At 43.6% G+C, this 23580-nt stretch overlaps 1 protein-coding gene across 1 annotated transcript in view; it reads right to left on the reverse strand.

Annotated features, from left to right (window-relative positions):
- LOC132818227 (leucine-rich repeat-containing protein 74A) overlaps positions 1-23580 on the reverse strand; it is an 87405-nt gene that overhangs the window by 38318 nt on the left and 25507 nt on the right. The window contains exons 5-8 of the mRNA XM_060829007.1: positions 20077-20126; positions 19143-19224; positions 14707-14792; positions 7952-8146 (exon numbers count right to left, since the gene is read on the reverse strand). Coding sequence (XP_060684990.1) covers positions 7952-8146; positions 14707-14792; positions 19143-19224; positions 20077-20126 — 413 coding nt within the window. The remainder of the gene's footprint in view (positions 1-7951; positions 8147-14706; positions 14793-19142; positions 19225-20076; positions 20127-23580) is intronic.

Here is a 23580-nt window from a genome sequence, read left to right on the forward strand (position 1 = left end):
CTTGACATGGATGAGTTAGAGAGTGATGGGGTGACAGCATGAGGGATATTTTCTTTTTTTTTAGATCATTATATACAGTGCTAGAGTCCCCAAGCAGACTTTCCACTCAGCCTATCTCAGGAACCAGGCAGCCTTTTGGTTTTTCTCACATTGCCTAGACTGAATCCCTAATCATCCCACCAGCCACCAGACCAAAATCCTAAATGCAGGCAACCATTTTAAATGGTTCCTGAAGAAGGGCTCCTGAAGAAGGGCTCATGCCCGAAACGTCGATTCTCCTTCTCCTTGGATGCTGCCTGACCTGCTGCGCTTTTCCAGCAACACATTTTCAGCTCTGATCTTCAGCACCTGCAGTCCTCACTTTCTCCTAAATCATTTTAAATGTTGTGTTCACAGAACTGAGATTTCTACCAGTTCTGCATCATTGACTGACTTCAAAAACTGGAGCCTAGAATTCACAAAATTGATTTGAAAGAGCAGAGAGGTCAACTCTTGAGTCACCTAATCCTCTGCATGCATTTCTATTGGAGCAAATGTTTACAAATTCTGTTTCCTTCTGACTGCATTCTTTTCTTCATTGGTGGAGAGGTGTTCAGCTGCCTCCACAGAGGCCAATATCCCATCACCAAGTCACTCTTTATTTACACGTGGAGAGTCCTTGATACTGATCCAGTTCCCTCAGAGCCAGCTCTCAGGATGAACACAATCTCCGACACTTCTGGTTTATCTGTCAGTCAGGGTACCCTGATTGGACCATGATGTGGAGGTGCCGGTGTTGGACTAGGTTGGACAAAGTCACAAGTCACATGATATCAGGTTATATTCCAAGAGATTTATTTGAATTCACAAGTTTTTGGAGCACTGCTGCTTCATCAGTAACCAGTTTGGACCAGATTAACAAACCGAATCAGGGAACTCATATGCTGTGATGCCCACCTGGCTGACCTCATTACAATCACTACATCCCTTCCCCTCTGAATCTGACAATACTTTTTCTTGTAGCTCCTTTTGGGGTGTTTTAGCACTGGGTCAGGTTCATCCAACTCTGCCTCAGATATGGGTGGCCGCTTGTATCCGGAGTGTCTTAGAAGAAATTCATTCTCTTCTTCAGGCGACAAAGATGCCAAGGCAGTGATGTCTGCCTCAGATTCTGAGGTCTCTTCAAAGCTTGATGGTGAGAGAGAATTCCCTGGATTCCGCCAGCCTTCTCAACTGTTCTGAGGAGATAGACAGACTTTACTCTCACCCTGTTTGTGAGCTTGCAACTTTCATATGGTCCATACACTTGTTCAGGACACTCAAACCTACCCATACTTTATACGTTACTGGAGCAGACCCTACGTCGACCATGTCTTTTACTCAGGCAAGGCCATTCCCATTGTTCCTACACCAAACTTGGTCCCTTGAAGTAAACCGTCTCTCTCGCTTAGCAGAGTCTTGTGTTCGGCATTGGCATTCCTGATGCCATTTTACCCTCCACCCCCAGGTCTGGGAAGATCATATTTAACCTGGTGTGGAGTCTTCTCCACTCTGCTGGAGCTATCCCTGTGGTTTGGTCCTGTAATCAAATAGGAACCAGGACAGTTTGGTATCTAGTCAAACTGTAAGCTGTTTTTTAAGCTTGCCTTCAAAGTTTGGACTGCTCTTTCTGCCAGACCATTTGACAATGAATGGTATGGACCTATCCTTATATTTTGAATGCCATTCGACTTTACTAAATATTCAAATTCCCTGCTGGTAAGCAACGGTCTGTTGTCTGTGACAAACACTTCCAGGAGTCTATGTATTGCAAAAGATACACATAGTTTTCTATTGTTGCCGCCGTGTTTGACAAGTGAACTCAATGCACCTTCAGCCACTTTTGAATGAGTGTCCACAACGATGAAGAAGATTGAGCTCATGAAAAGACCTGCATTGTCAACATGCAACCAAGTCCAGGGTTTACCTAGCCATTCCTGTGAATGTGGAGGAGCTTCTGGCAGTAACATTTGTCCTTCTGGGCACTGCCCCAACAATGCAGCTATGTCTGCATCCATTCCTGGCCACTAAGTAGAACATCTTGCCAACATCTTCATTTTGGAAACCCCTAGATGATCCTTAGATTCTAGCCAGTCCCTGGCAGTGAACTTTTCCCAGGAGAATCACCCTAGCTGTGCATAGTGATATGCCATCCTCTACTGTGATCTAGTCTCTCTGGTTCCAAAAGGTTTCAGTTCTAGTTGTGATGTTCCTTTGGTTTTCTGCATCACCACCAGCTGTTTCAATTTTGCCATGACCAGATATTTCTGCCTCCAAAGTCTAATATTGTCAGCTTGCCTTGAAGTATGTCCAGAAAATTTAAAACCAATACAGACTCTTCCAGTGAAGTTACAACTGGTGATGTATTTGTTAGCCAGAGGCAGCTCAATGCATCCACATTTTCTACTTGGCCTCCCAAAAGGTCTTCCAACTTGTAATCATACACACTTAGTATTAGAGTGCACTATTGAATTCAGCATTGCCTTATCCTCTTTTAGTAGACCTAGCAAGGGATTGTAGTCCATCACTATTACAAATTTACATCCATGAAGGTATTGACTGAATTTCCTGACACTAATGATGACTTCTTTCCATATCTGGGCATATTCACCCTTCCTGACAGCCAACGTCCTGAATGCTTATGCTGTCAGGCATTCCTCTCCATTGGGCCACCTACGAGCTAATACAACCCCAGTGTCGTAAGGGGAGACACTGCATGTTAACACCAGATCTTGCTTGAGATCATATTTTTCCAACATCATTAGAGGATGATAGCTGTTTCTTCACTTCCCTGAAAACTATGGTTGAGCTGTGCAACCATTTCCAAGGCTGACCCCTTTTTAGGAGTTGATGCCAAGTTATGAATGAACTTTCTGTAATAATGCATCAGCCAAAGAAAGGTCTGAAGTTCCGGTACAGACATGGGAGCCGGGACACCTTTGATTGCCTTCACTTTATCTTCCAATGGGTGTATCCTGATCTTGTGAACTCTGTAGCCCAATGAAGTCATTTGGGGTGCCTGTAACACACACATTTTCTTTCTAAGGGGTTGCTTGCTTGGGAGAAATGTATAAGGACTGTGTTCAAGTTCTCTAAGTGCTCTTTATTGGTCTTCCCTGTTATTAACACATCATATGGATAAAAGGCCACCTAAGGTCGACCTTGTGAAGTGCTTTCCATTATCCATTGAAAAACTGCGCAGGCTAACGATATTCCCAAGTGGCAGTCTTGTATATTGGTACAATTCCTCATCGATATTAATTGTAACATACCTATGAGAATCCTCATCTAACCACAAGGGATTGGGTATTTATCCAGCTGCAAAAAACAGTTTATCATTTGTTTAAAATCCCACAAAGGCGAACTGACCCATTGGGCTTCCCAATCAGTGCAACATGTACTGTCCATTCTGCAAGTTGGACTGATCTGATGATTCCTTCCCTTTCCTGCTTTCTAATCTCTGCCTTTACTTTTGCCTGTAAGGCAAGTGGCCCCAAGTGGGCTTGCAGATTCATAGAATTGCTTCCTGATCCACACGCAAGGTGGCCTTGGCTCCTTTGACTGCCCCTAGATCTTCCTGAAAAAACATCTGGGTATTGACTTAGGACTTCAGGCAGCCATTTTCTAATCAAAAAATGTATAACCAATCTATATGAATCTTTCTCCACTAATTTTGCACCATTAATCTTGGTTCTGGCTCAGTGGTGCTGGAAGAGCACAGCAGTTCAGGCAGCATCCAACGAGCAGCGAAATTGACGTTTCGGGCAAAAGCCCTTCATCAGGAATAAAGGCAGTGAGTCTGAAGCGTGGAAAGATAAGCTAGAGGAGGGTGGGGGTGGGGAGAGAGTAGCACAGAGTATAATAGCTGAGTGGGGGAGGGGATGAAGGTGATAGGTCAGGGAAGAGAGGGTGGAGTGGAAAGGTGGAAAAGGAGCTAGGCAGGTAGGACAAGTCCGGACAAGTCATGGGGACAGTGCTGAGCTGGAAGTTTGGAACTCGGGTGAGGTGGGGGAAGGGGAAATGAGGAAGCTGTTGAAGTCCACATTGATGACCTGGGGTTGAAGTGTTCCGAGGTGGAAGATGAGGCATTCTTCCTCCAGGCGTCCGATGGTGAGGGAGCAGCGGTGAAGGAGGCCCAGGACCTCCATGTCCTCGACAGAGTGGGAGGGGGAGTTGAAATGTTGGGCCACAGGACGGTGTGGTTGATTGGTGCGGGTGTCTCGCAGATGTTCCCTAAAGCGCTCTGCTAGGAGGCTTCCAGTCTCCCCAATGTAGAGGAGACCGCATTGGGAGCAACGGATACAATAAATGATATTAGTGGATGTGCGGGTAAAACTTTGCTGGATGTGGAAGGCCCCTTTAGGGCCTTGGATAGAGGTGAGGGAGGAGGTGTGGGCACAGGTTTTACAGTTCCTGCGGTGGCAGGGGAAAGTGACAGGATGGGTGGGTGGGTTGTAGGGGGGCGTGGACCTGACCAGGTAGTCATGGAGGGAACGGTTTTTGTTGAAGGCGGAAAGGGGTGGGGAGGGAAATATATCCCTGGTGGTGGGGTCTTTTTGGAGGTGGCGGAAATGTCGGCGGATGATTTGGTTTATGCGAAGGTTTGTAGGGTGGAAGATGAGCACCAGGGGCGTTCTGTCCTTGTTACGGTTGGAGGGGTGGGGTCTGAGGGCGGAGGTGTAGGATGTGGACAAGATGCGTTGGAGGGCATCTTTAACCACGTGGGAAGGGAAATTGCAGTCTCTAAAGAAGGAGGCCATCTGGTATGTTCAATGGTGGAACTGGTCCTCCTGGGAGCAGATACGGCAGAGGCGAAAGAAATGGGAATACAGGAAGGCATTTTTACAAGAGGTAGGGTGGGAAGAGGTGTAATCCAGGTAGCTGTGGGAGTCGGTGGGTTTGTAAAATATGTCAGTGTCAAGTCGGTCGTCATTAATAGAGATGGAGAGGTCCAGGAAGGGGAAAGAGGTGTCAGAGATGGTCCAGGTAAATTTAAGGTCAGGGTGGAATGTGTTGGTGAAGTTGATGAATTGCTCAACCTCCTCGCAGGAGCACGAGGTGGCGCCAATGCAGTCATCAATGTAGAGGAGGAAGAGGTGGGGAGTGGTGCTGGTGTAATTATGGAAGATCAACTGTTCTACGTAGCCAACAAAGAGACAGGCATAGCTGGGGCCCATACATGTGCCCATGGCTACCCCTTTGGTCTGGAGGAAGTGGGAGGATTCAAAGGAGAAATTGTTAAAGGTGAGGACCAGTTCGGCCAAACGAATGAGAGTGTCGGTGGAAGGGTACTGTTGGGGACGTCTGGAGAGGAAAAAAAGGAGGGCTTGGAGGCCCTGGTCATGGCGGATGGAGATGTAGAGGGATTGGATATCCATGGTGAAGATGAAGCGTTGGGGGCCAGGGAAATGGAAGTCTTGGAGGAGGTGGAGGGCGTGGGTGGTGTCTCGAACGTATGTGGGGAGTTCCTGGACTAGGGGGGAATAGGACAGTGTCGAGGTAGATAGAAATGAGTTCAGTGGGGCAGGAGCATGCTGAGACAATGGGTCGGCCAGGGTGGTCAGGCTTGTAGATCTTGGGAAGGAGGTAGAACTGGGCAGTGCGGGGTTCCCGGACTAAGAGGTTGGAAGCTGTGGGTGGGAGATCTCCTGAGGTGATGAGGTTCTGCAGAGCGCTTTAGGGAACATCTCCGAGACACCCGCACCAATCAACCGTCCCGTGGCCCAACATTTCAACTCCCCCTCCCACTCTGCCAAGGACATGGAGGTCCTGGGCCTCCTTCACCGCCACTCTCTCACCACCAGACGCCTGGAAGAAGAACGCCTCATCTTCCGCGTCGGAACACTTCAACCCCAGGGCATCAATGTGGACTTCAACAGTTCCCTCATTTCCCCTTCCCCCACCTCACCCGAGTTCCAAACTTCCCCATGACTTGTCCGGACTTGTCCGACCTGCCTAGCTCTTTTTCCACCTATCCACTCCACCCTTTCCTCCCTGACCTATCACCTTCATCCCCTCCCCCACTCACCCATTGTACTTTATGCTACTCTCTCCCCACCCCCACCCTCCTCTAGCTTATCTCTCCACGCTTCAGGCTCACTGCCTTTATTCCTGATGAAGGGCTTTTGCCCGAAACGTCGATTTCACTGCTCGTTGGATGCTGCCTGAACTGCTGTGCTCTTCCAGCACCACTGATCCAGAATCTGGTTTCCAGCATCTGCAGTCATTGTTTTTACACCATTAATCTTGGGCCCAAGTCTTTTCCTACAATCAGTGATAACTGAATCAGCTGCTTTTCACAAGAGATCAGAACCAAAGTTGTACCCTTAATCTAGAAAGGTTCCCCAGTATATGTTTTCAGTCGAACCTAGGTCTCGTGCAAATGTAAGGGTTGGAGTCCAGAGCGAATGTTGTTTAAGACTGGTACTGCAATTACTGAAATGGCTGCACCAGTATCGATCTTCGTTAGAGCCGGGTGACCGTTTAATCAGATGTTCATTTTAATTGACTCTGATTTGGATGTTGGTTAACCATTTAACTATTCCAGACCAGATGCCAGTGGACTTCCCAGGGTATGCACGCTCCTGGATAACAGCCTATGAGTTCTCTTACTCCATCGAGCTCCAGTGGGACTCTTTTACAATTTCAAGTCTGCACACCAGCAGCAACTACAATGATCTGCCTGCCCAGATCCTGAAGAAAGTTTCAGTCATTTAGCAAAAACTTGGCTTTGTTGTTGGATTTTGCTGTGGGCTGACCGAGAGTCTATCTATTCAGGATATGTCCTGAGTGAGGCTATGTAGTTGCCTTGGTGTTATTCAAGCTCTGTTTATTTCCATTGGAATACTCTGCAATTCATATGCTGCATTTTCCAGTGATAAAGCCAGTTGTAGTGCCTGTTTGAAGTCCAGTTGGGCTTCAGATATGAGGTGCTTTTGAGTGAATACTTCATTCATCCTGCATACCAAATGGTCTCATAGCATCTTATTAAGGGTTAAACCAAAGTCACATGCCTCTGCCAGTCGTCTGATCCGAATGAAAAATCCTGATAAGGATTCCTTTGCTTCTTGAATTGCAGAATAAAAATGATAATGATCCAGAATTAGAGGAGGCTTGAAGTTGCAATATTCCTTAACTAAGTCCATCAACTCTTGAAAGGTTCAGTTTGTGGAGTCTCAGGGAAAGTTGGGCTCCTAATAACTGAAAAAGCTGCGGCTTCAAGCTGTCAGGCGCGTTACTCATTGTTTTTCATCTGCCCAGCGTCATTTCCCCAGAAAAAGTAACACATTATTTTCACATACTGGGCCCAATCTTCTGCGGCAGAATTGTATGTGCCAAGCTTCCCAAATAGTGGTGCATGATGCCAGAAATGCTTACACCAACTCCTAGATGACTGTTGAGAGCGAATTTCTTCAGGAGCCTGCTTTGCTCTCATTGTCACTGAAGTAAATCCACGGAGGTCTCTATCCCATAACTAAGTCGCCCCTTGTTTATATATTGAAATTCCTTGGTATTGACCCAGTTCCCTCAGAGCCAGGGTTCACTCTCTCAGAGTGAACAGAACCTCTGACACCCCTGTTTATATCTATCAGCCAGGCTCCTTGATATGTTTAACCAGGTTAACAGCCCCAGTTAGGAAACTCATTTTTTTGAGGTCCACCTGGCTGACCTTGTTACAATCACTATCACCCTAAAGCCTAGAATTCCCTCCCAAAACTCATTTTGCTCACTATTCTCCCTCCAGATGCTCTTCAAAAATAAATCCTTTGATTAACTTCTGTCATCTTACATATCTTGATGTCAAATCTGATAAGTTATTGTGGAGTCCCATGGGATGCTTTACAGTGTTAAACATTCTATATAAATGCAAGTTGTTGTTATGTCGTATTTGACCTTACCAACTTTCAGCCACCTTACTCAAAGCGAAACGTACACACAAGATCTTAATATTTTCATTGACGTCCAGTCCTTTACACAGCATGTTGACACCCTCATTGTTAATATGGTTGGAGCCAAGGTTTAGGTCAAGCAAGGTGCTATTGAATTTCAATGTTTCTCCCATGGCAAGTGCTCCTTCATTTCCAAAGCCATTATAGGACAAATTGAGGCTCTTCAGGGTGATATTCATCTGAAGATAGAAAACATATTATAATTCCATAGACAAGACAAACCATATTGAGGTGGCCTGTGAAAATGAACATTCAGCACAAATGACTATGCTGATCCAGCACTCAAATGCAAATAGAGTCAAAGACCACCTTGAGTTATGACCAGCAGCAGATTTGTTTTTCCTTGTCTCTCTGGCCACCAATCATTTCTCAACAGATCAGGATTATAGCCAGAATTGGGAGACTCTGAATTTTCCATTTCTGTTAAATAAGAGAAGACAAAGGAGGATTCTGGAATCGGGCATGTCTTGCAGGACATATAAGATTTAAAGAATTACAGGCCATGTAGTTTTATTTTCACTTCCACATGTATGTGTTCTTACAGTACAGAAAGATGCCATTTTGCCATAATCTCACTCTTTCCCCATATTCCTCCAAATCTGTTATAGAGTCACAGAGATGTACAACATGGAAACAGACCCTTCGCTCCATGCTGACCAGATATCCCAACCCAATCTAGTCGCCCCTGTCAGCACCCGGCCCATACTCCTCCAAACCCTTCCTATTCATATACCCGTCCAAATGTCTCTTAAATATTGCAATTGTACCAGCCTCCAACACATCCTCTGGCAGCTCATTCCATACACGTATCACCATCTGCGTGAAAATGTTTTTCTTAGGTCTCTTATATATTTCCCCTCTCACCCTAACCCTATGCCCTCTAGTTCTGGACTCCCGACCCCAGGGAAAAGACTTTGTTTATTTATCCTATCCATGCCCCTCATAATTTTGTAAACCTCTATAAGGTCACCTCTTAGCCTCCGACGCTCCAGGGCAAACAGCCACAGCCTGTTCAGCCTCTCCCCATAGCTCAAATCCTCCAACCCTGGCAACATCCTTGTAAATCTTTTCTGAACCCTTTCAAGTTTCACAACATCTTTCCGATAGGAAGGAGACCAGAATTGCACGCAATATTCCAACACTGGCCTAACCAATTTCCTGTACAGCCGCAACATGACCTTCCAACTCCTATACTCAATACTCTGACCAATAAAGGAAAGCATACCAAACACCTTCTTCACTATCCTATTCAACTGCAACTCCACTTTCAAGGAGCTATGAATCTGCACTCCAAGGTCTCTTTGTTCAGCAACACTCCCTCGGACCTTACCATTAAGTGTATAAGTCTTGCTAAGATTTGCTTTCCCAAAATGCAGTACCCCGCATTTATTTGAATTAAACTCCATCTGCCACTTCTCAGCCCATTGGCCCATCTGGTCCAGATCCTGTTGTAATCTGAGGTAACCCTCTTCGCTGTCCATTATATCTTCAATTTTGGTGTCATCTTCAAACTTACTAACTGTGCCTCTTATGCTCGCATCCAAATCATTTATGTAAATGACAAAAAGTAGAGGACCCAGCACCGATCCTTGTGGCACTCCACTGGTCACAGGCCTCCAGTCTGAAGAAAAACACTCCACCACCACCCTCTGTCTTCTACCTTGGAGCCAGTTCTGTATCCAAATGGCTAGTTCTCCCTGTATTCCATGAGATCTAACCTTGCTAATCAGTCTCCCATGGGGAAGCTTGTCGAACGCCTTACTGAAGTCCATATAGATCACATCAACTGCTCGGCCCTCATCAATCTTCTTTGTTACATCTTCAAAAACTCAATCAAGTTTGTGAGACATGATTTCTCACGCACAAAGCCATGTTGACTACCCTGAATCACTCCTTGCCTTTCCAAATACATTTACATCCTGTCCCTCAGAATTCCCTCCAACAACTTGCCCACCACTGAGGTCTGGCTCACCGGTCTGTAGTTCCTGGTTTGCCTTTGCCGCTCTTCTTAAACAATGGCACCATGTTTGCCAACCTCCAGTCTTCCAGTACATCACTTGTGACTATCGATGATACAAATATCTCAGCAAGAGGCCCAGCAATCCCTTCTCTAGCTTCCCACAGAGTTCTCGGGTACACCTGATCAGGTCCTGGGGATTTATCCACCTTTAACCGTTTCAAGACATCCAGCACTTCCTCCTCTGTAATCTGGACATTTTGCAAGATGTCACCATCTATTTCCCTACAGTCTGTATCTTCCATATCCTTTTTCACAGTAAATACTGATGCAAAATATTCATTTAGTATCTCCCCCATTTTCTGTGGATACGTGCCAAACTAAAGGAGTTGCCATGGGCACCCGCATGGGCCCCAGCTATGCCTGCCTCTTCGTAGGATACGTGGAACAGTCCATCTTCCGCAACTACACTGGCACCACCCCCCACCTTTTCCTCCGCTACATCGATGACTGTATCGGCGCTGCCTCGTGCTCCCACGAGGAGGTTGAACAGTTCATCAACTTTACTAACACCTTCCATCCCGACCTGAAATTCACCTGGACTGTCTCAGACTCCTCCCTCCCCTTCCTAGACCTTTCCATTTCTATCTCGGGCGACCGACTCAACACAGACATCTATTATAAACCGACTGACTCCCACAGCTACCTGGACTACACCTCCTCCCACCCTGCCCCCTGTAAAAACGCCATCCCATATTCCCAATTCCTTCGTCTCCGCCGCATCTGCTCCCAGGAGGACCAATTCCAACACCGCACAACCCAGATGGCCTCCTTCTTCAAGGACCGCAGATTCCCCCCAGACGTGATCGACGATGCCCTCCACCGCATCTCCTCCACTTCCCGCTCCTCCGCCCTTGAGCCCCGCTCCTCCAACCGCCACCAAGACAGAACCCCACTGGTTCTCACCTACCACCCCACCAACCTGCGCATACAACGTATTATCCGCCGCCATTTCCGCCACCTCCAAACGGACCCCACCACCAAGGATATATTTCCCTCCCCTCCCCTATCAGCGTTCCGCAAGGACCACTCCCTTCGTGACTCCCTTGTCAGATCCACACCCCCCACCAACCCAACCTCCACCCCCGGCACCTTCCCCTGCAACCGCAGGAAATGTAAAACTTGCGCCCACACCTCCACACTCACTTCCCTCCAAGGCCCCAAGGGATCCTTCCATATCCGCCACAAGTTCACCTGTACCTCCACACACATCATCTATTGCATCCGCTGCACCCGATGTGGCCTCCTCTATATTGGTGAGACAGGCCGCTTACTTGCGGAACGCTTCAGAGAACACCTCTGGGCCGCCCGAACCAACCAACCCAATCACCCCGTGGCTCAACACTTTAACTCCCCCTCCCACTCCACCGAGGACATGCAGGTCCTCGGACTCCTCCACCGGCAGAACACAACTACACGACGGCTGGAGGAGGAGCGCCTCATCTTCCGCCTGGGAACCCTCCAACCACAAGGTATGAATTCAGATTTCTCCAGCTTCCTCATTTCCCCTCCCCCCACCTTGTCTCAGTCGGTTCCCTCAACTCAGCACCGCCCTCCTAACCTGCAATCCTCTTCCTGACCTCTCCGCCCCCACCCCACTCCGGCCTATCACCCTCACCTTGACCTCCTTCCACCTATCCCACCTCCATCGCCCCTCCCCCTAGTCCCTCCTCCCTACCTTTTATCTCAGCCTGCTTGGCTCTCTCTCTCTTATTCCTGATGAAGGGCTTATGCTCGAAACGTTGAATTCTCTATTCCTGAGATGCTGCCTAACCTGCTGTGCTTTGACCAGCAACACATTTGCAGCTGTGATCTCCAGCATCTGCAGACCTCATTTTTTACTATACAAAAACCGCCTTGCTGATCTTTGAGAGGCATTATTCTCTAGGAGAAAGTGAGGACTACAGATGCTGGGGATCAGAGCTTAAAAATGTGTTGCTGGAAAAGTGCAGCAGGTCAGGCAGCATCAAAGGAGAAGGAGAATCGACGTTTCGGGCATAAGCCCTATTCTCTCCCTAGTTACCCTGTTGTCGTTAGTATATTTGTAAAAACCCTTTGGATTCCCCTTAATTCTATTTGCCAAAGCTATCTCATGTCCCCTTTTTACCCTCCTGATTTCCCTCTTAAGTGTACTCCTATTTTCTTTATCCTCTTCTAAGGATACACTCGATCTATCCTGTCTATACCTAACCTATGCTTTCTTCTTTTTCTTAACCAAACCCTCAATTTCTTTAGTCATCCAGCATTCCCTATACCTATCAGCCTTCCCTTTCACCCTGACAGGAATATACTTTCTCTAGATTCTTGTTATCTAATTTCTGAAGGCTTCCCATTTTCCAGCCGTCCCTTTACCTGCGAACATCTGCCTCCAATCAGCTTTTGAAAGTTCTTGCCTAATACCGTCAAAATTGGCCTTTCTCCAATTTAGAACTTCACCTTTTAGATCTGGTCTATCTTTTCAATCATTATTTTAAAATGAATAGAATTATGGTCGCTGGCCCCAAAGTGCTCCCCAATGACACCTCAGTCATCTGCCCTGCATTATTTCCCAAGAGTAGGTCAAGTTTTGCGTCTTCTCTGGTAGGTACATCCACATACTGAATCAGAAAAGTGTCTTGTATGCACTTAAGAAATGCCTCTCCATCTAAACCGTTAACACTATGGCAGTCCCAGTCGATGTTTGGAAAGTTAAAATCCCATACCATAACTACTCTATTATTGTTACAGATGTAAAAAATGAGGTCTGCAGATGCTGGAGATCACAGCTGCAAATGTGTTGCTGGTCAAAGCACAGCAGGCCAGGCAGCATCTCAGGAATAGAGAATTCGACGTTTCGAGCATAAGCCCTTCATCAGGAATAAGCTTATTCCTGATGAAGGGCTTATGCTCGAAACGTCGAATTCTCTATTCCTGAGATGCTGCCTGGCCTGCTGTGCTTTGACCAGCAACACATTTGCTATTGTTACAGATGGCTGAGATCTCCGAACAAGTTTGTTTCTCAATTTTCCTCTGACTATTAGGGGGTCTATAAGACAATCCAAATAAGGTGATCATGACTTTCTTATTTCTCAGTTCCACCCAAAAGACTTCCCTGGATGTATTTCTGGGAATATCCTCCTTCAGCACAGTTGTAATGCTATCCCCTATCAAAAATGCCACTCTCCCTCCTCTCTTGCCTCCCCTTCTATTCTTCCTATAGCATTTGTATCCTAGAACATTAAGCTGCCAATCCTGTCCATCCCTGAGCCATGTTTCTGTAGTTGCTATGATATCACAGTTCCATGTTCCTAACCATGCCCTGAGTTCATCTGCCTTCCCTGTTCGGCCCTTTGCATTGAAATAAATGCAGTTTAATTTATTAGTCCGACCCTGTCCCTGCCTGCCCTGACTGTTTGACTCACGTCAGTTCTCAATTGTACCAATCTCAGATTGATCTCTTTCCTCACTATCTCCCTGGGTCTCACCACCACCACACACCTCCCTACTAATCTCACCTCCCCACCCCCCAACCTTACTTGTTTAAATCCTCCCAAGCAGTTCTATCAAATTTCCCTGCCAATATATTAGTCCCCTTCAATTTAGGTGTAATCCGTCCTTTATATACAGATCACTTTTACCCCAAAAGAGATTCCAATGATCCAAAAATGTGAATCCTTCTCCCATACACCAGCTCCTCAGCCATGCATTCATCCTCCTATTCCTGCCCTCACTAGCTTGTAGCACTGGGAGTAATCCAGATAATACTACCCTTGAGGACCTCCTTTTTAAATTTATGCCGAACTCTCTACAATCTCCCTTCAGAATCTCAACCTTTTCCCTTTCTATATCGTTGGTTCCAATGTGGACAATGACCTCTTGCTGGCCCCTCTCCCCTGTGAGAACGTTCTGCACCTTCTCTGAGACATCCTTGATCCTGGCACCAGGGAAACAACACACCATTTTGCTTTTTCTGGCCACAGAAACATCTGTCTGTACCTCAGACTACAGAATCCCCTAATACAATTGATCTCTTGGAAGCCGACGTACCCCTCATTGCATTAGAGCCAGTCTCAATACCAGAAACTTGGCTGTTCGTGCTATGTTCCCCTGAGAATCCATCACCCCCTACATTTTCCAAAACAGCATACCTATTTGAAATGGGTATATCCACAAAAGACTCCTGCCCTAGGTGCCTACCTCTCTTACCCTTCCTGGAGTTAACCCATCTATGTGACTGTTTCTGAGACTTTCCCCCCTTCCTATAACTGCCATCCATCACATACTGTTGCTGTTACAAATTCCTCATCGCTTCTATCTTTCTCTCCAACCGATCCACTCGATCTGATAAGATTCCTTTTTAAGTATGTACCAATTTCCTTTGGAAAGTTATTACTGTCCCTGCTTCCACTTGTCTTGCGGACTGCACATCCAGACCTGATGGCTTTGAGTACAAGGCTAGTTTTGCTACCTCGCAGATATGAGGCTAGATTTGCCACTGTGCTTGATTTTATTGTCCCTTAAGGTCAACAGAGCACAATATTAGGTGAGATGTGAAACCATCATATCTTCCAATTTGTGGATTTGTTGCACAGCCAGTGAGATTCATTCCATCGCCTAGGTGAACAGTCGGTAGATGGAGGTTTGTCTGGGACAGTGGAACGATACCTCACAACAAGGAACTATGCTTAGGAGAAGAAAAAAGAAGGAAGAAAAATAAACACTGATCTTAGTGTATCCTCTCACCCGTAGTCCTGCACTCAAAGCCACTGCGCCCTCTGTTTGAATCTGGTTCCATTGCAGATTTAGTATTTCCAAACTTTCATTGGTTGCTTTCAGCAAAGGGAAAAAAAGAAATTTCAGCAAATGGAACAGTCTATTTAAATTGTAACCATAGTAACAAAATTAGAAGATTTTTTAACATAGATAGAGTAGCAGAGACCAATATTCACAGTGGTATAAAAAGTGGCAGAGTGTCATCTCGCGTATCAGAAATCTGCATGAAGCAGCACACACAAAAGTATTTTAATAATGCACTATACTTCTTCACTCCTAAGCTACCGACTCAAATTTCATCTACTTTCTCCACCAGCATCATGGATCAACCAACAATGATTAGTGCTGATGTTATGAATCTTAGAATTCCCATTTTAAACACAGTAAAACTTTAGAACAACAACAGCCGTTCCTAAGACCATAAGACGTAGATCAGATGAAGACCATATATCCAAGCCTACTCTACAATTCAGTGAGATCATGGCAGATCTGATCATCTTCAACTTCACTTTCTTGCCTTTTCCCCATAACTCTTGATTCTCTTATTAATTAAAAATCAACCTCAGCCTTGAATATACATAATGATCCAGATCTCTGTGGTAAATGCAGAGATTCACTACCTACTCAGAGAAGAAATTCCTCCTCATCTCTTATTCTTATCTTTATTCTGAGATTATGCTGTCTGGTCCTAGACTCTTCCATAAGGGGAAACAACTTCTCTGCATCTACCCTGTCAAGTCCTAAGAATCTTGTATTTTAAATAGGGTCACCTCTCATTCTTTTATATTCCAATGAATACAGGCCCTAATCTATTCAACCTTCCCTTATTAGGCAGCCCTTCCCTACCTAGTATCAACCTAATGAAATGTCTTTGGATTGCCTGTAATGCCAGTATATCTTTCCTTAGATAAGGGGCCCAAAACTATTCATAGTGTTCATTTGGGATCTGACCAGTCCCTTGCATAGTTTTAGCAAAACCTGCCTGAATTTATCTCCTTTGAAATAAATGGCAATATTCCATTTGTCTCCCCTATTACCCACTGAACTTGGATGCCAGCTTTTTGTAATTCATGTTTTATATCTTTCTGCAGACTTTTGTCATTTAAATAATATTATGCTCCTCTATTTTTCCTGCCAAAATGCAATGTCTGATATATATTATCATTTGGGAATTTGGATTTTAAAGTGAAGGTAATTGGGTTATTGGTTTTAGTTCTGTAGAAGTAACTTTGATGTCCCAAGAGGTCAGAAAGTCATTTTTGAACCATGAATTTACAAGAAATGATTTTAATCAAGTGACTATATAAACAATCTCGGGAGTTAATTAATGAAATGTTTACAAAGTTCAAATTTTATGACATGCAGAAAGACAGACCAGGGCCACATTCAGGTTTCAGTTGAGAACAGTTCCATACTAGCAAAATGATTTGGAGATGGCAGTGTTGGCCTGGGGTGTACAAAGTTTAAAAATCACACAACACCAGGTTATAGTCCCAAAGGTTTAGTTGGAAACATTAGCTTTCGGAGCGCTGCTGCTTCATCAGGTGGTTGTGGAGTATAAGATCATAAGACACAGAACTTATTGCGAAAGTTTACAGTGTGATGTATATGAAATTTTATATTGAAAAAGACCTGGATTGTTTGTTAAGTCTATCATCTTTTAGAATGAACACATTGCTTTCAGTTCTTTCACATGTAAATCGCAGAACTTTCTAAAAGTTACATTCTCAACTGAATTTTCACAATTAGTGTCATGTCAGGCCAGATAACGCATTGAAGGTGTAAGGTGCCCTGTGTGAGACTGTCTATGCCACAATGGTCAGACTGATTCTAATCTAAAAAACAGATTTACAGAATCTTACATGGATTCATGCAGTGAATTTTGAGCAAAATACAATGTAATTCTGCAAGTACAAATTCACCCCACAAACATATATATGTTCACATGGGTGTGTATGTGTTGGGTGAGGAGGCCGTTATGAGTGTCTGTGAGAGAGAGAGAGAGAGAGAGAGAGAGAGAGAGAGTGTGTGTGTGTGTGTGTGTGTGTGTGTGTGTAATGGGATATAAGTCTGTGAGAGGGCGTGTGTGAGCGTATGAGAGAATGTTTGTATCCAAGTTCAGTACCCATGGGAATGGCCTTAACTGAGACTTTGGGTTCATTTCATACTAAGGGTAACCCCACTGCACTACGCACACACAAAGACACACACAGATGCACATACATAGGGTTCTTAGTAAGGTGGAGGAGCAGAGGGATCTTGGGGTCTATGTTCATAGCTCTTTGAAAGTTGCCACTCAGGTGGATAGAGCTTGTAAGAAGGCCTATGGTGTATTAGCGTTCATTAGCAGAGGGATTGAATTCAAGAGTCGTGAGGTGACATTGCAGCTGTACAGGACCTTGGTAAGGCCACATTTGGAGTATTGTGTGCAGTTCTGGTCACCTCACTTTAGGAAAGATGTGGAAGCTTTGGAGAGGGTGCAGAGGAGATTTACCAGGATGTTGCCTGGAATGGAGAATAGATCATATGAGGAAAGGTTGAGAGTGCTAGGCCTTTTCTCATTGGAACGGCGAAGGATGAGGGGTGACTTGATAGAGGTTTATAAGATGATCAGGGGAATAGATAGAGTAGACAGTCAGAGACTTTTTCTCCGGGTACAACAGAGTGTTACAAGGGGACATAAATTTAAGGTGAAGGGTGCAAGGTATAGGGGGGATGTCAGGGTAGGTTCTTTACCCAGAGAGTGGTGGGGGCATGGAATGCGCTGCTTGTGGGAGTGGCAGAGTGTGAATCATTGGTGACCTTTAAGCGGCAATTGGATAGGTACATGGATAAGTGCTTAAGCTAGGACAAATGTTCGTCACAACATCGTGGGCTGAAGGGCCTGTTCTGTGCTGTATTGTTCTATGTTCTATGTACAGACACATGCACACTCCCACACACACACACATACATGCCAACAGACACACACACACTCCTACAGACAGACAGCCCATTTATATCTGCCAGCCAGGGCTCCCTGATTAGACCATACCAACAACCCCACTCACAGAACTCAAATTCTATGAGGTCCACCTGGCTGACCTTGTTACAATCACTACACAAACAGACGATACTTCTGTGCAGCCAAGCAGAGTGAAGGAATGATAGGCCTATAATAGCAACCTGAAAGTTCTCTCTCTCTTTATCCCTCATCCCTTCTTAATGTAACAGAAGACAGTCCCTGGTGAAAAAACAAATTGGGGAAGCAGGCCCTCACCAAGAACTCAAAGATATCTACAAACGTCACTATAGCAGAGGATACGAGTCAGCACTTAAGCAACTGTATCTCAGTTTAAAAATCTAACACCTCAAGAATTCTGAGAGTATTTAAATTGTATGCCTGTATCTTCCTGTTTGTGCCAATCATACTCTCATTTTTTAAAAATGTATTTCCTGTGTTTGATATGTTTTTGTGAAGATTAGAGTTGATACATTTATCTTTCTTTCACTGAAGAAAACTGTTTCATTTTGGTAACTGCATTTTTAATTGAAATGTGATAGCTGAATGCTAAAAACAAAATAAACTATTTATTCTCACTAAAGGTTAATAAGAGAGGAGCTGAATTACATCTCACCTGGTTGTAACAAATGCTTCCACTTTTCATTCTTCTAAATTTCAGTGAGTACTAGGCTATAATGTTTATCCTACTCAAATAAGTCTCCTAACTGTCTAAGCTTTTGCACAAAGATTGATTTTTTTTTACAAAAACAGAGTGACACACAGGCTGCAACCAGCCAATGAAACAACAGTTCCCTAATGAGAACTGAAATACAACAGTTCACATTGACTGTGAAGAGCAGCCAGTTTAGAAATTAGTCCTCAAAAAAGGAATGCCAGTAACAAATTGGCTGTGTAGATCATCCAGTTCAGGAATCAGTTTACCAAAAACAAACGCCAATAGCAGTTCACTGGTTGTGTGGCCAACCAGCTCGGAATCAGATGAACATTGATTTATTGGACTTATTATGGGATGGTCACTTGTGTCTTCAATGTTGAGCATGGAGAAGATTGGGGAAATGAAAGCTGTCACTGAAATAGCTGTATATTAATTATATATACCTGGTGGGTTTTAGCTGAGGATTCATTTGAGCCCTATAAAATAAATATCTCTGAAAATTGTTAAGTTGGAAGTTACATGCAAGGTGTAATTCTGTAAAGAAATGTAAATATGTGAAAAATTAGCTCCAATTTTATCCTTCCCGCTGGATTTCTGGAATAGAATACATGCTTTCCTGTTGAGTATATTGCTGATCGGAGCAACAAAAATGTTTGTCATACATTTACCTACAGTAAGAAATCTATGTTATGAAAAATAACAGAACCAAATAAATGATCATGTGACATCTGTGAAGTTAATTCTCACCTAGCATTTGTCCCAGGAACTCTGCTCCTTTGTCACCAAACTGATTGTAACTGAGATCCAGCTCTGAAATTCTGAAATTAGACTGTAGGTGCAAATTTGAGAAAAATAGCTAGAATTTTTTTTTAAATCTTCCATCAAGTTAATCATACATGAGCATATGATTTTCCATCTAATTTAATCTAGAAACTTTTCTTGCAGTTGCCACCATTTTAGAAGCTACAGCCATTTTGCATTAAACATTAAAATCCACTGTACATAACAAGGGGTATGGACACTGACAACATTCTAACCATAATATTGAAAATGTATTAATCTGAACAGCTGTTGTCTACCAGCTATTCCAAGCCAAGGTCAAAACTGACATCTGCCTGGCACAGTGCAAAATTACCAGGCGCATCTTATCCACAGCAAAAAAACTGAAAAAAATCTAAGTCAGCTAGATACTACAAAAGTTACTTGACTGACTACATCATATACAACCTCCTTTGTAACTAATTTCACTTCTTCCAAACTGAATAACAAATCATACTGGCCTTCGAAGTAAACTGATTACCTATCTATCATTTACGAGCAATATCGACAACTGGCCCAACATCTTAGCAACCACCTTGGCCTGTGCAGCATTTGACTGTATTTGTCATGTCATTAAAACTTTCAAATCCCATCCCAAAAAGTAAAAATCAATCCAATCTTCATATCTGAGTGGATTATCCCCAGTGTAGGGTGAGATTAACTGGCTGTCATCTTGATTGCTGAAGCTACATTGCAAATAGAAAGCACAAATAAACAGAAAAGGTGGGAAAGTGAGAAATAAGTACTCAACTGTTGTTCCAACTAGTCTGTCTAATAGAAAAAAAATAGAAATGCCAGCCAGTTTTCAGTTCAGTTGGAAATAGACTTTGGAATTTCATCAAAAATCGTCGTCTTTACTTACGGATAAAGTATCGGCAAAATACGAAGCAGCATTGCATTTCAGCTTGTTACCTGCAGATTGAAGAAAGAAGTTTTGATGAGATTATGTTGCATTGAGTTACCATTGGGGTATCATTCTGAGAGCATTTTGCAATGCTTAGGCTGCCCAAAAGGGCATTGGTGGTGGTGTGGGGGGGGCAACTGTCCCATGACCATTAGGCTGCCAGCTTTAACTGGTTGATATGGACATTTGGAATGACCTTCCCTGCAATATATATCACAGTAACAGTAGAAGGAGACAGTCAGTGGTCCTTAGTTAGTCACTAAAGGGCGTTGTTGTATTCAAGAGCTGTCAGATCAGCTAATGTTTGCCCTTTTATGGGTAAAATCTACAGGCAAGGAGAGGAGAACTGGTAGCAGCTGGCATAGTGGAGTGTGTCCAATTTAGCATCCCCATTTTGTCCCACCCTTTGGGGCCTATTTAGGTTAAGAATTAACTTAGAGTATGTTATATTCAATCTGGGAGTGCTTGATACATCATGGACATTCCATTTCACAGCATTAACATCCATCACCGTAAAGAATACAAAATAAACAATACATTTACTGTTGGTGGATTGCCTGGTGGTTACCATGATTAAGGAGCCATTAGTCCAATGTCAATAACTACTTATAATTCATATATGAGTGTTTTGTTTAATAATTAGAACCTTTATTCTATGACTGATTTGGTCTTCCATTAAAATTAAATAGTATGGAAATGAACTTGGCTCCCAAGAATGCTTCCTGATGGCAGTGAACAACTGAAGTCTTGGGGTGGCCAGTGATCATCTCCCACATTCCGGTGACCTGTATCAGCTGCATTGCCACTGATGCTTGAAACTGCTCTGAGGTTAGAAGGAACCTGGAATTCTGCTTGTTCTATTACAAAAACAATGTATTGAAGATGCTGGGGAACTGAATTGAAAACAGAAAATGCTGGAGAAATGCAGCAGGTCAGGCGGAATTTTGTGGAGAGAGAAACAAATCCAATGTGACTCTTTTTCAGAACTGAAGGCAGCTGGAAAATCATATTCGTTATACTGTTGACAAAGCTGGAAGATGAGTAGAACAGGCAATAAGGGTGCTTAGACCAAAGGACAAAGGAGTGTTAATAGTCAGAATAGAGTGATATAAATGCAAAATAGGTATTATAATGGTAGGTGTAAAAAGTAAGAATAGGTCAGCTTTGTAAGAGCCAAACTATATAAATAAGACATATGGGGTGGAGGAAGGAGTTGTCATCAAAGTAGAGGGCAGTGCTCTTGCTATAAAGTTGATGAACTCAATGTTGAGTCTTGTCCAAACACTCTCTTCTTGTTTGAGAGTACAGCCTTAACCTGAATACATTTGGCTGGTACCACATTTTTAGATGTTTTATCAAATTATAATCTTTTCAGTCTTTTCCTCATAAGTCTGGGAGTCAGCTTCTATTAGTTGCATATCATTTACTTATTGGGAAAACATAGTCCTTAAAAATTATTCTATGAAAGAAGCTAAAAAAGGTAAAAGATGTAGACAGTTTCTGGGTTGAGGAGTATTTGCTCCTTGACTTCTTGGAAGTAAAAAGTCATAAAGTTAAAGTGTGTTTTGGCTCACCTGTTTACAAGAAGCCAAACAACCTTGTGGAAAGGAAGCAGAACTTTTAAGAGAAATAGATGGGTTTTATGGCTTCAGTTGCTGAACAGACTGGTTTGTGAGTGGCCCTATGCTCAAAGTTGTGTAGCAACAGCTTCTGAACTCCAATTGCTATGCTTTCCTGTATACCTGTGGTGTGTCCGTTGAAGAAAGGCCTCCAGGCTAGAAATACTGAAAGATAACTGGAAACTCAAAACCAGAACCAGCTGCAAAGATCTCTCTTTAGCTGAAATATTGTGAGGAGCCTGACAAAGTTAAGTATCAGGATTTCAAACTAACTCATCTGAACTCAAGTAGGATGTGAGCACTTCAATCCCGTCAAAGGAACTCTAGTAGACTGTGAGATTTCTTCCAAAATTTTCCTTTGAACTTGAACTCTTGGCCCACCACGTTATTTTTTCTCTTGTTTTTTCTAAACAAGCTGTATCATTTCTGCAGAGCTGTATTGTCTGTTATATGAATGTGTGTGTGAAATTAAGTGAATATTAATTAATTGTGCATGGTAGCTTAGTTGTTCACCAATTTTACCAAATATTGTAAGAACAAACTTTCTTAAAATACACAAATTATTTTAGTTAACTGCTGAAGTATCGTGGACATTTAGTTTGGATGGTAGTACAAATTTTGGTGATTTAAATAAAACATTTGCACTTTTGGTAAGACTCATACTATAGCAGAGCTTGATTATCAGCGCACTTCTGCCATCTGAGTCAAAACATGATTAACTGTACATTGAAGATCAAATCATCCACCGTAATAGGACTTGTAATCATAAAAAAATGCGAAAGCATGAATCACAGGTGGAATTATTATCACTGAACTAACAACCAGTGTTAAAGAAAATGATTTATACCGCACGTTATGATCACTGATGTCCCAGAGTGCAGTATTTTTGAAGTACAGTAATATTTGAAACGTGGAAACATAACCGTCATTGTGTACCCAGTAAACTCCCACAGCCAATCCTGTGATGATGACCAGAATGTTATTTTTTGCAATGTTAATTTGGAGATTAATATTGACCAGGACAGTGGGGTAACTCCTCAGCACTTATTCCAAAAATTCAAACAAGGAGAATGATAAGGCTGCAGTTTCACATCTCTGTTCAAAGACAGAACCTCCAACAGAGTATTCCTCAGTACTGCAGTGGCGTGTCACCCTTAAGTTTTGTGCTCAGACATGGGAATTGAACCCAGCAACCTGCGTCTCAGAGGCAAGCGGGCTACCATCTCACTTGGGAAAAAAAATCTGTTAATAGTTACACTTGTGAATTATTTTCACTTTTAAATTCAGAGACAGGAAGAGAAACTTGCTGCCCTAGGTTGTGCATTATTCCATCTATTTGCCTTTCAAATCACTTTGCTGCTGCTACTATAGAACAGGCAGGAGGCTGGAAGAATACAGCAAGCCAGGCAGCATCAGGAGGTGGAGAAGTCCATATTTTGGGTGTAACCCTTCTTCAGGACAGAGAACTTCTTCAAAGTGGGCATCCTTTGAAGAGACTTTGCAGTGGAACAAACTTGGTTAGAGACAAAACAAACTGCAGATGTTGGAATCCAAAGTAGACACAGCTGGAAGAACACAGGAGGCTGGAAGGACACAGCAAGCCAGACAGCATCAGGAGGTGGAGAAAGTGAGGACTGCACATGCTGGAGATCAGAGCTTAAAAATGTGTTGCTGGAAAAGCGCAGCAGGTCAGGCAGCATCAAAGGAACGGGAGAATCGATGTTTCGGGCATAAGCCTTTCTTATGCCCGAAACGTCGATTCTCCTGTTCCTTTGATGCTGCCTGACCTGCTGCGCTTTTCCAGCAGTACATTTTTAAGTTAGCATCAGGAGGTGGAGAAGTC

The sequence above is a fragment of the Hemiscyllium ocellatum genome, chromosome 8, assembly GCF_020745735.1.
Source record: "Hemiscyllium ocellatum isolate sHemOce1 chromosome 8, sHemOce1.pat.X.cur, whole genome shotgun sequence".
NCBI classification, from domain to species: Eukaryota; Metazoa; Chordata; class Chondrichthyes; order Orectolobiformes; family Hemiscylliidae; genus Hemiscyllium; species Hemiscyllium ocellatum.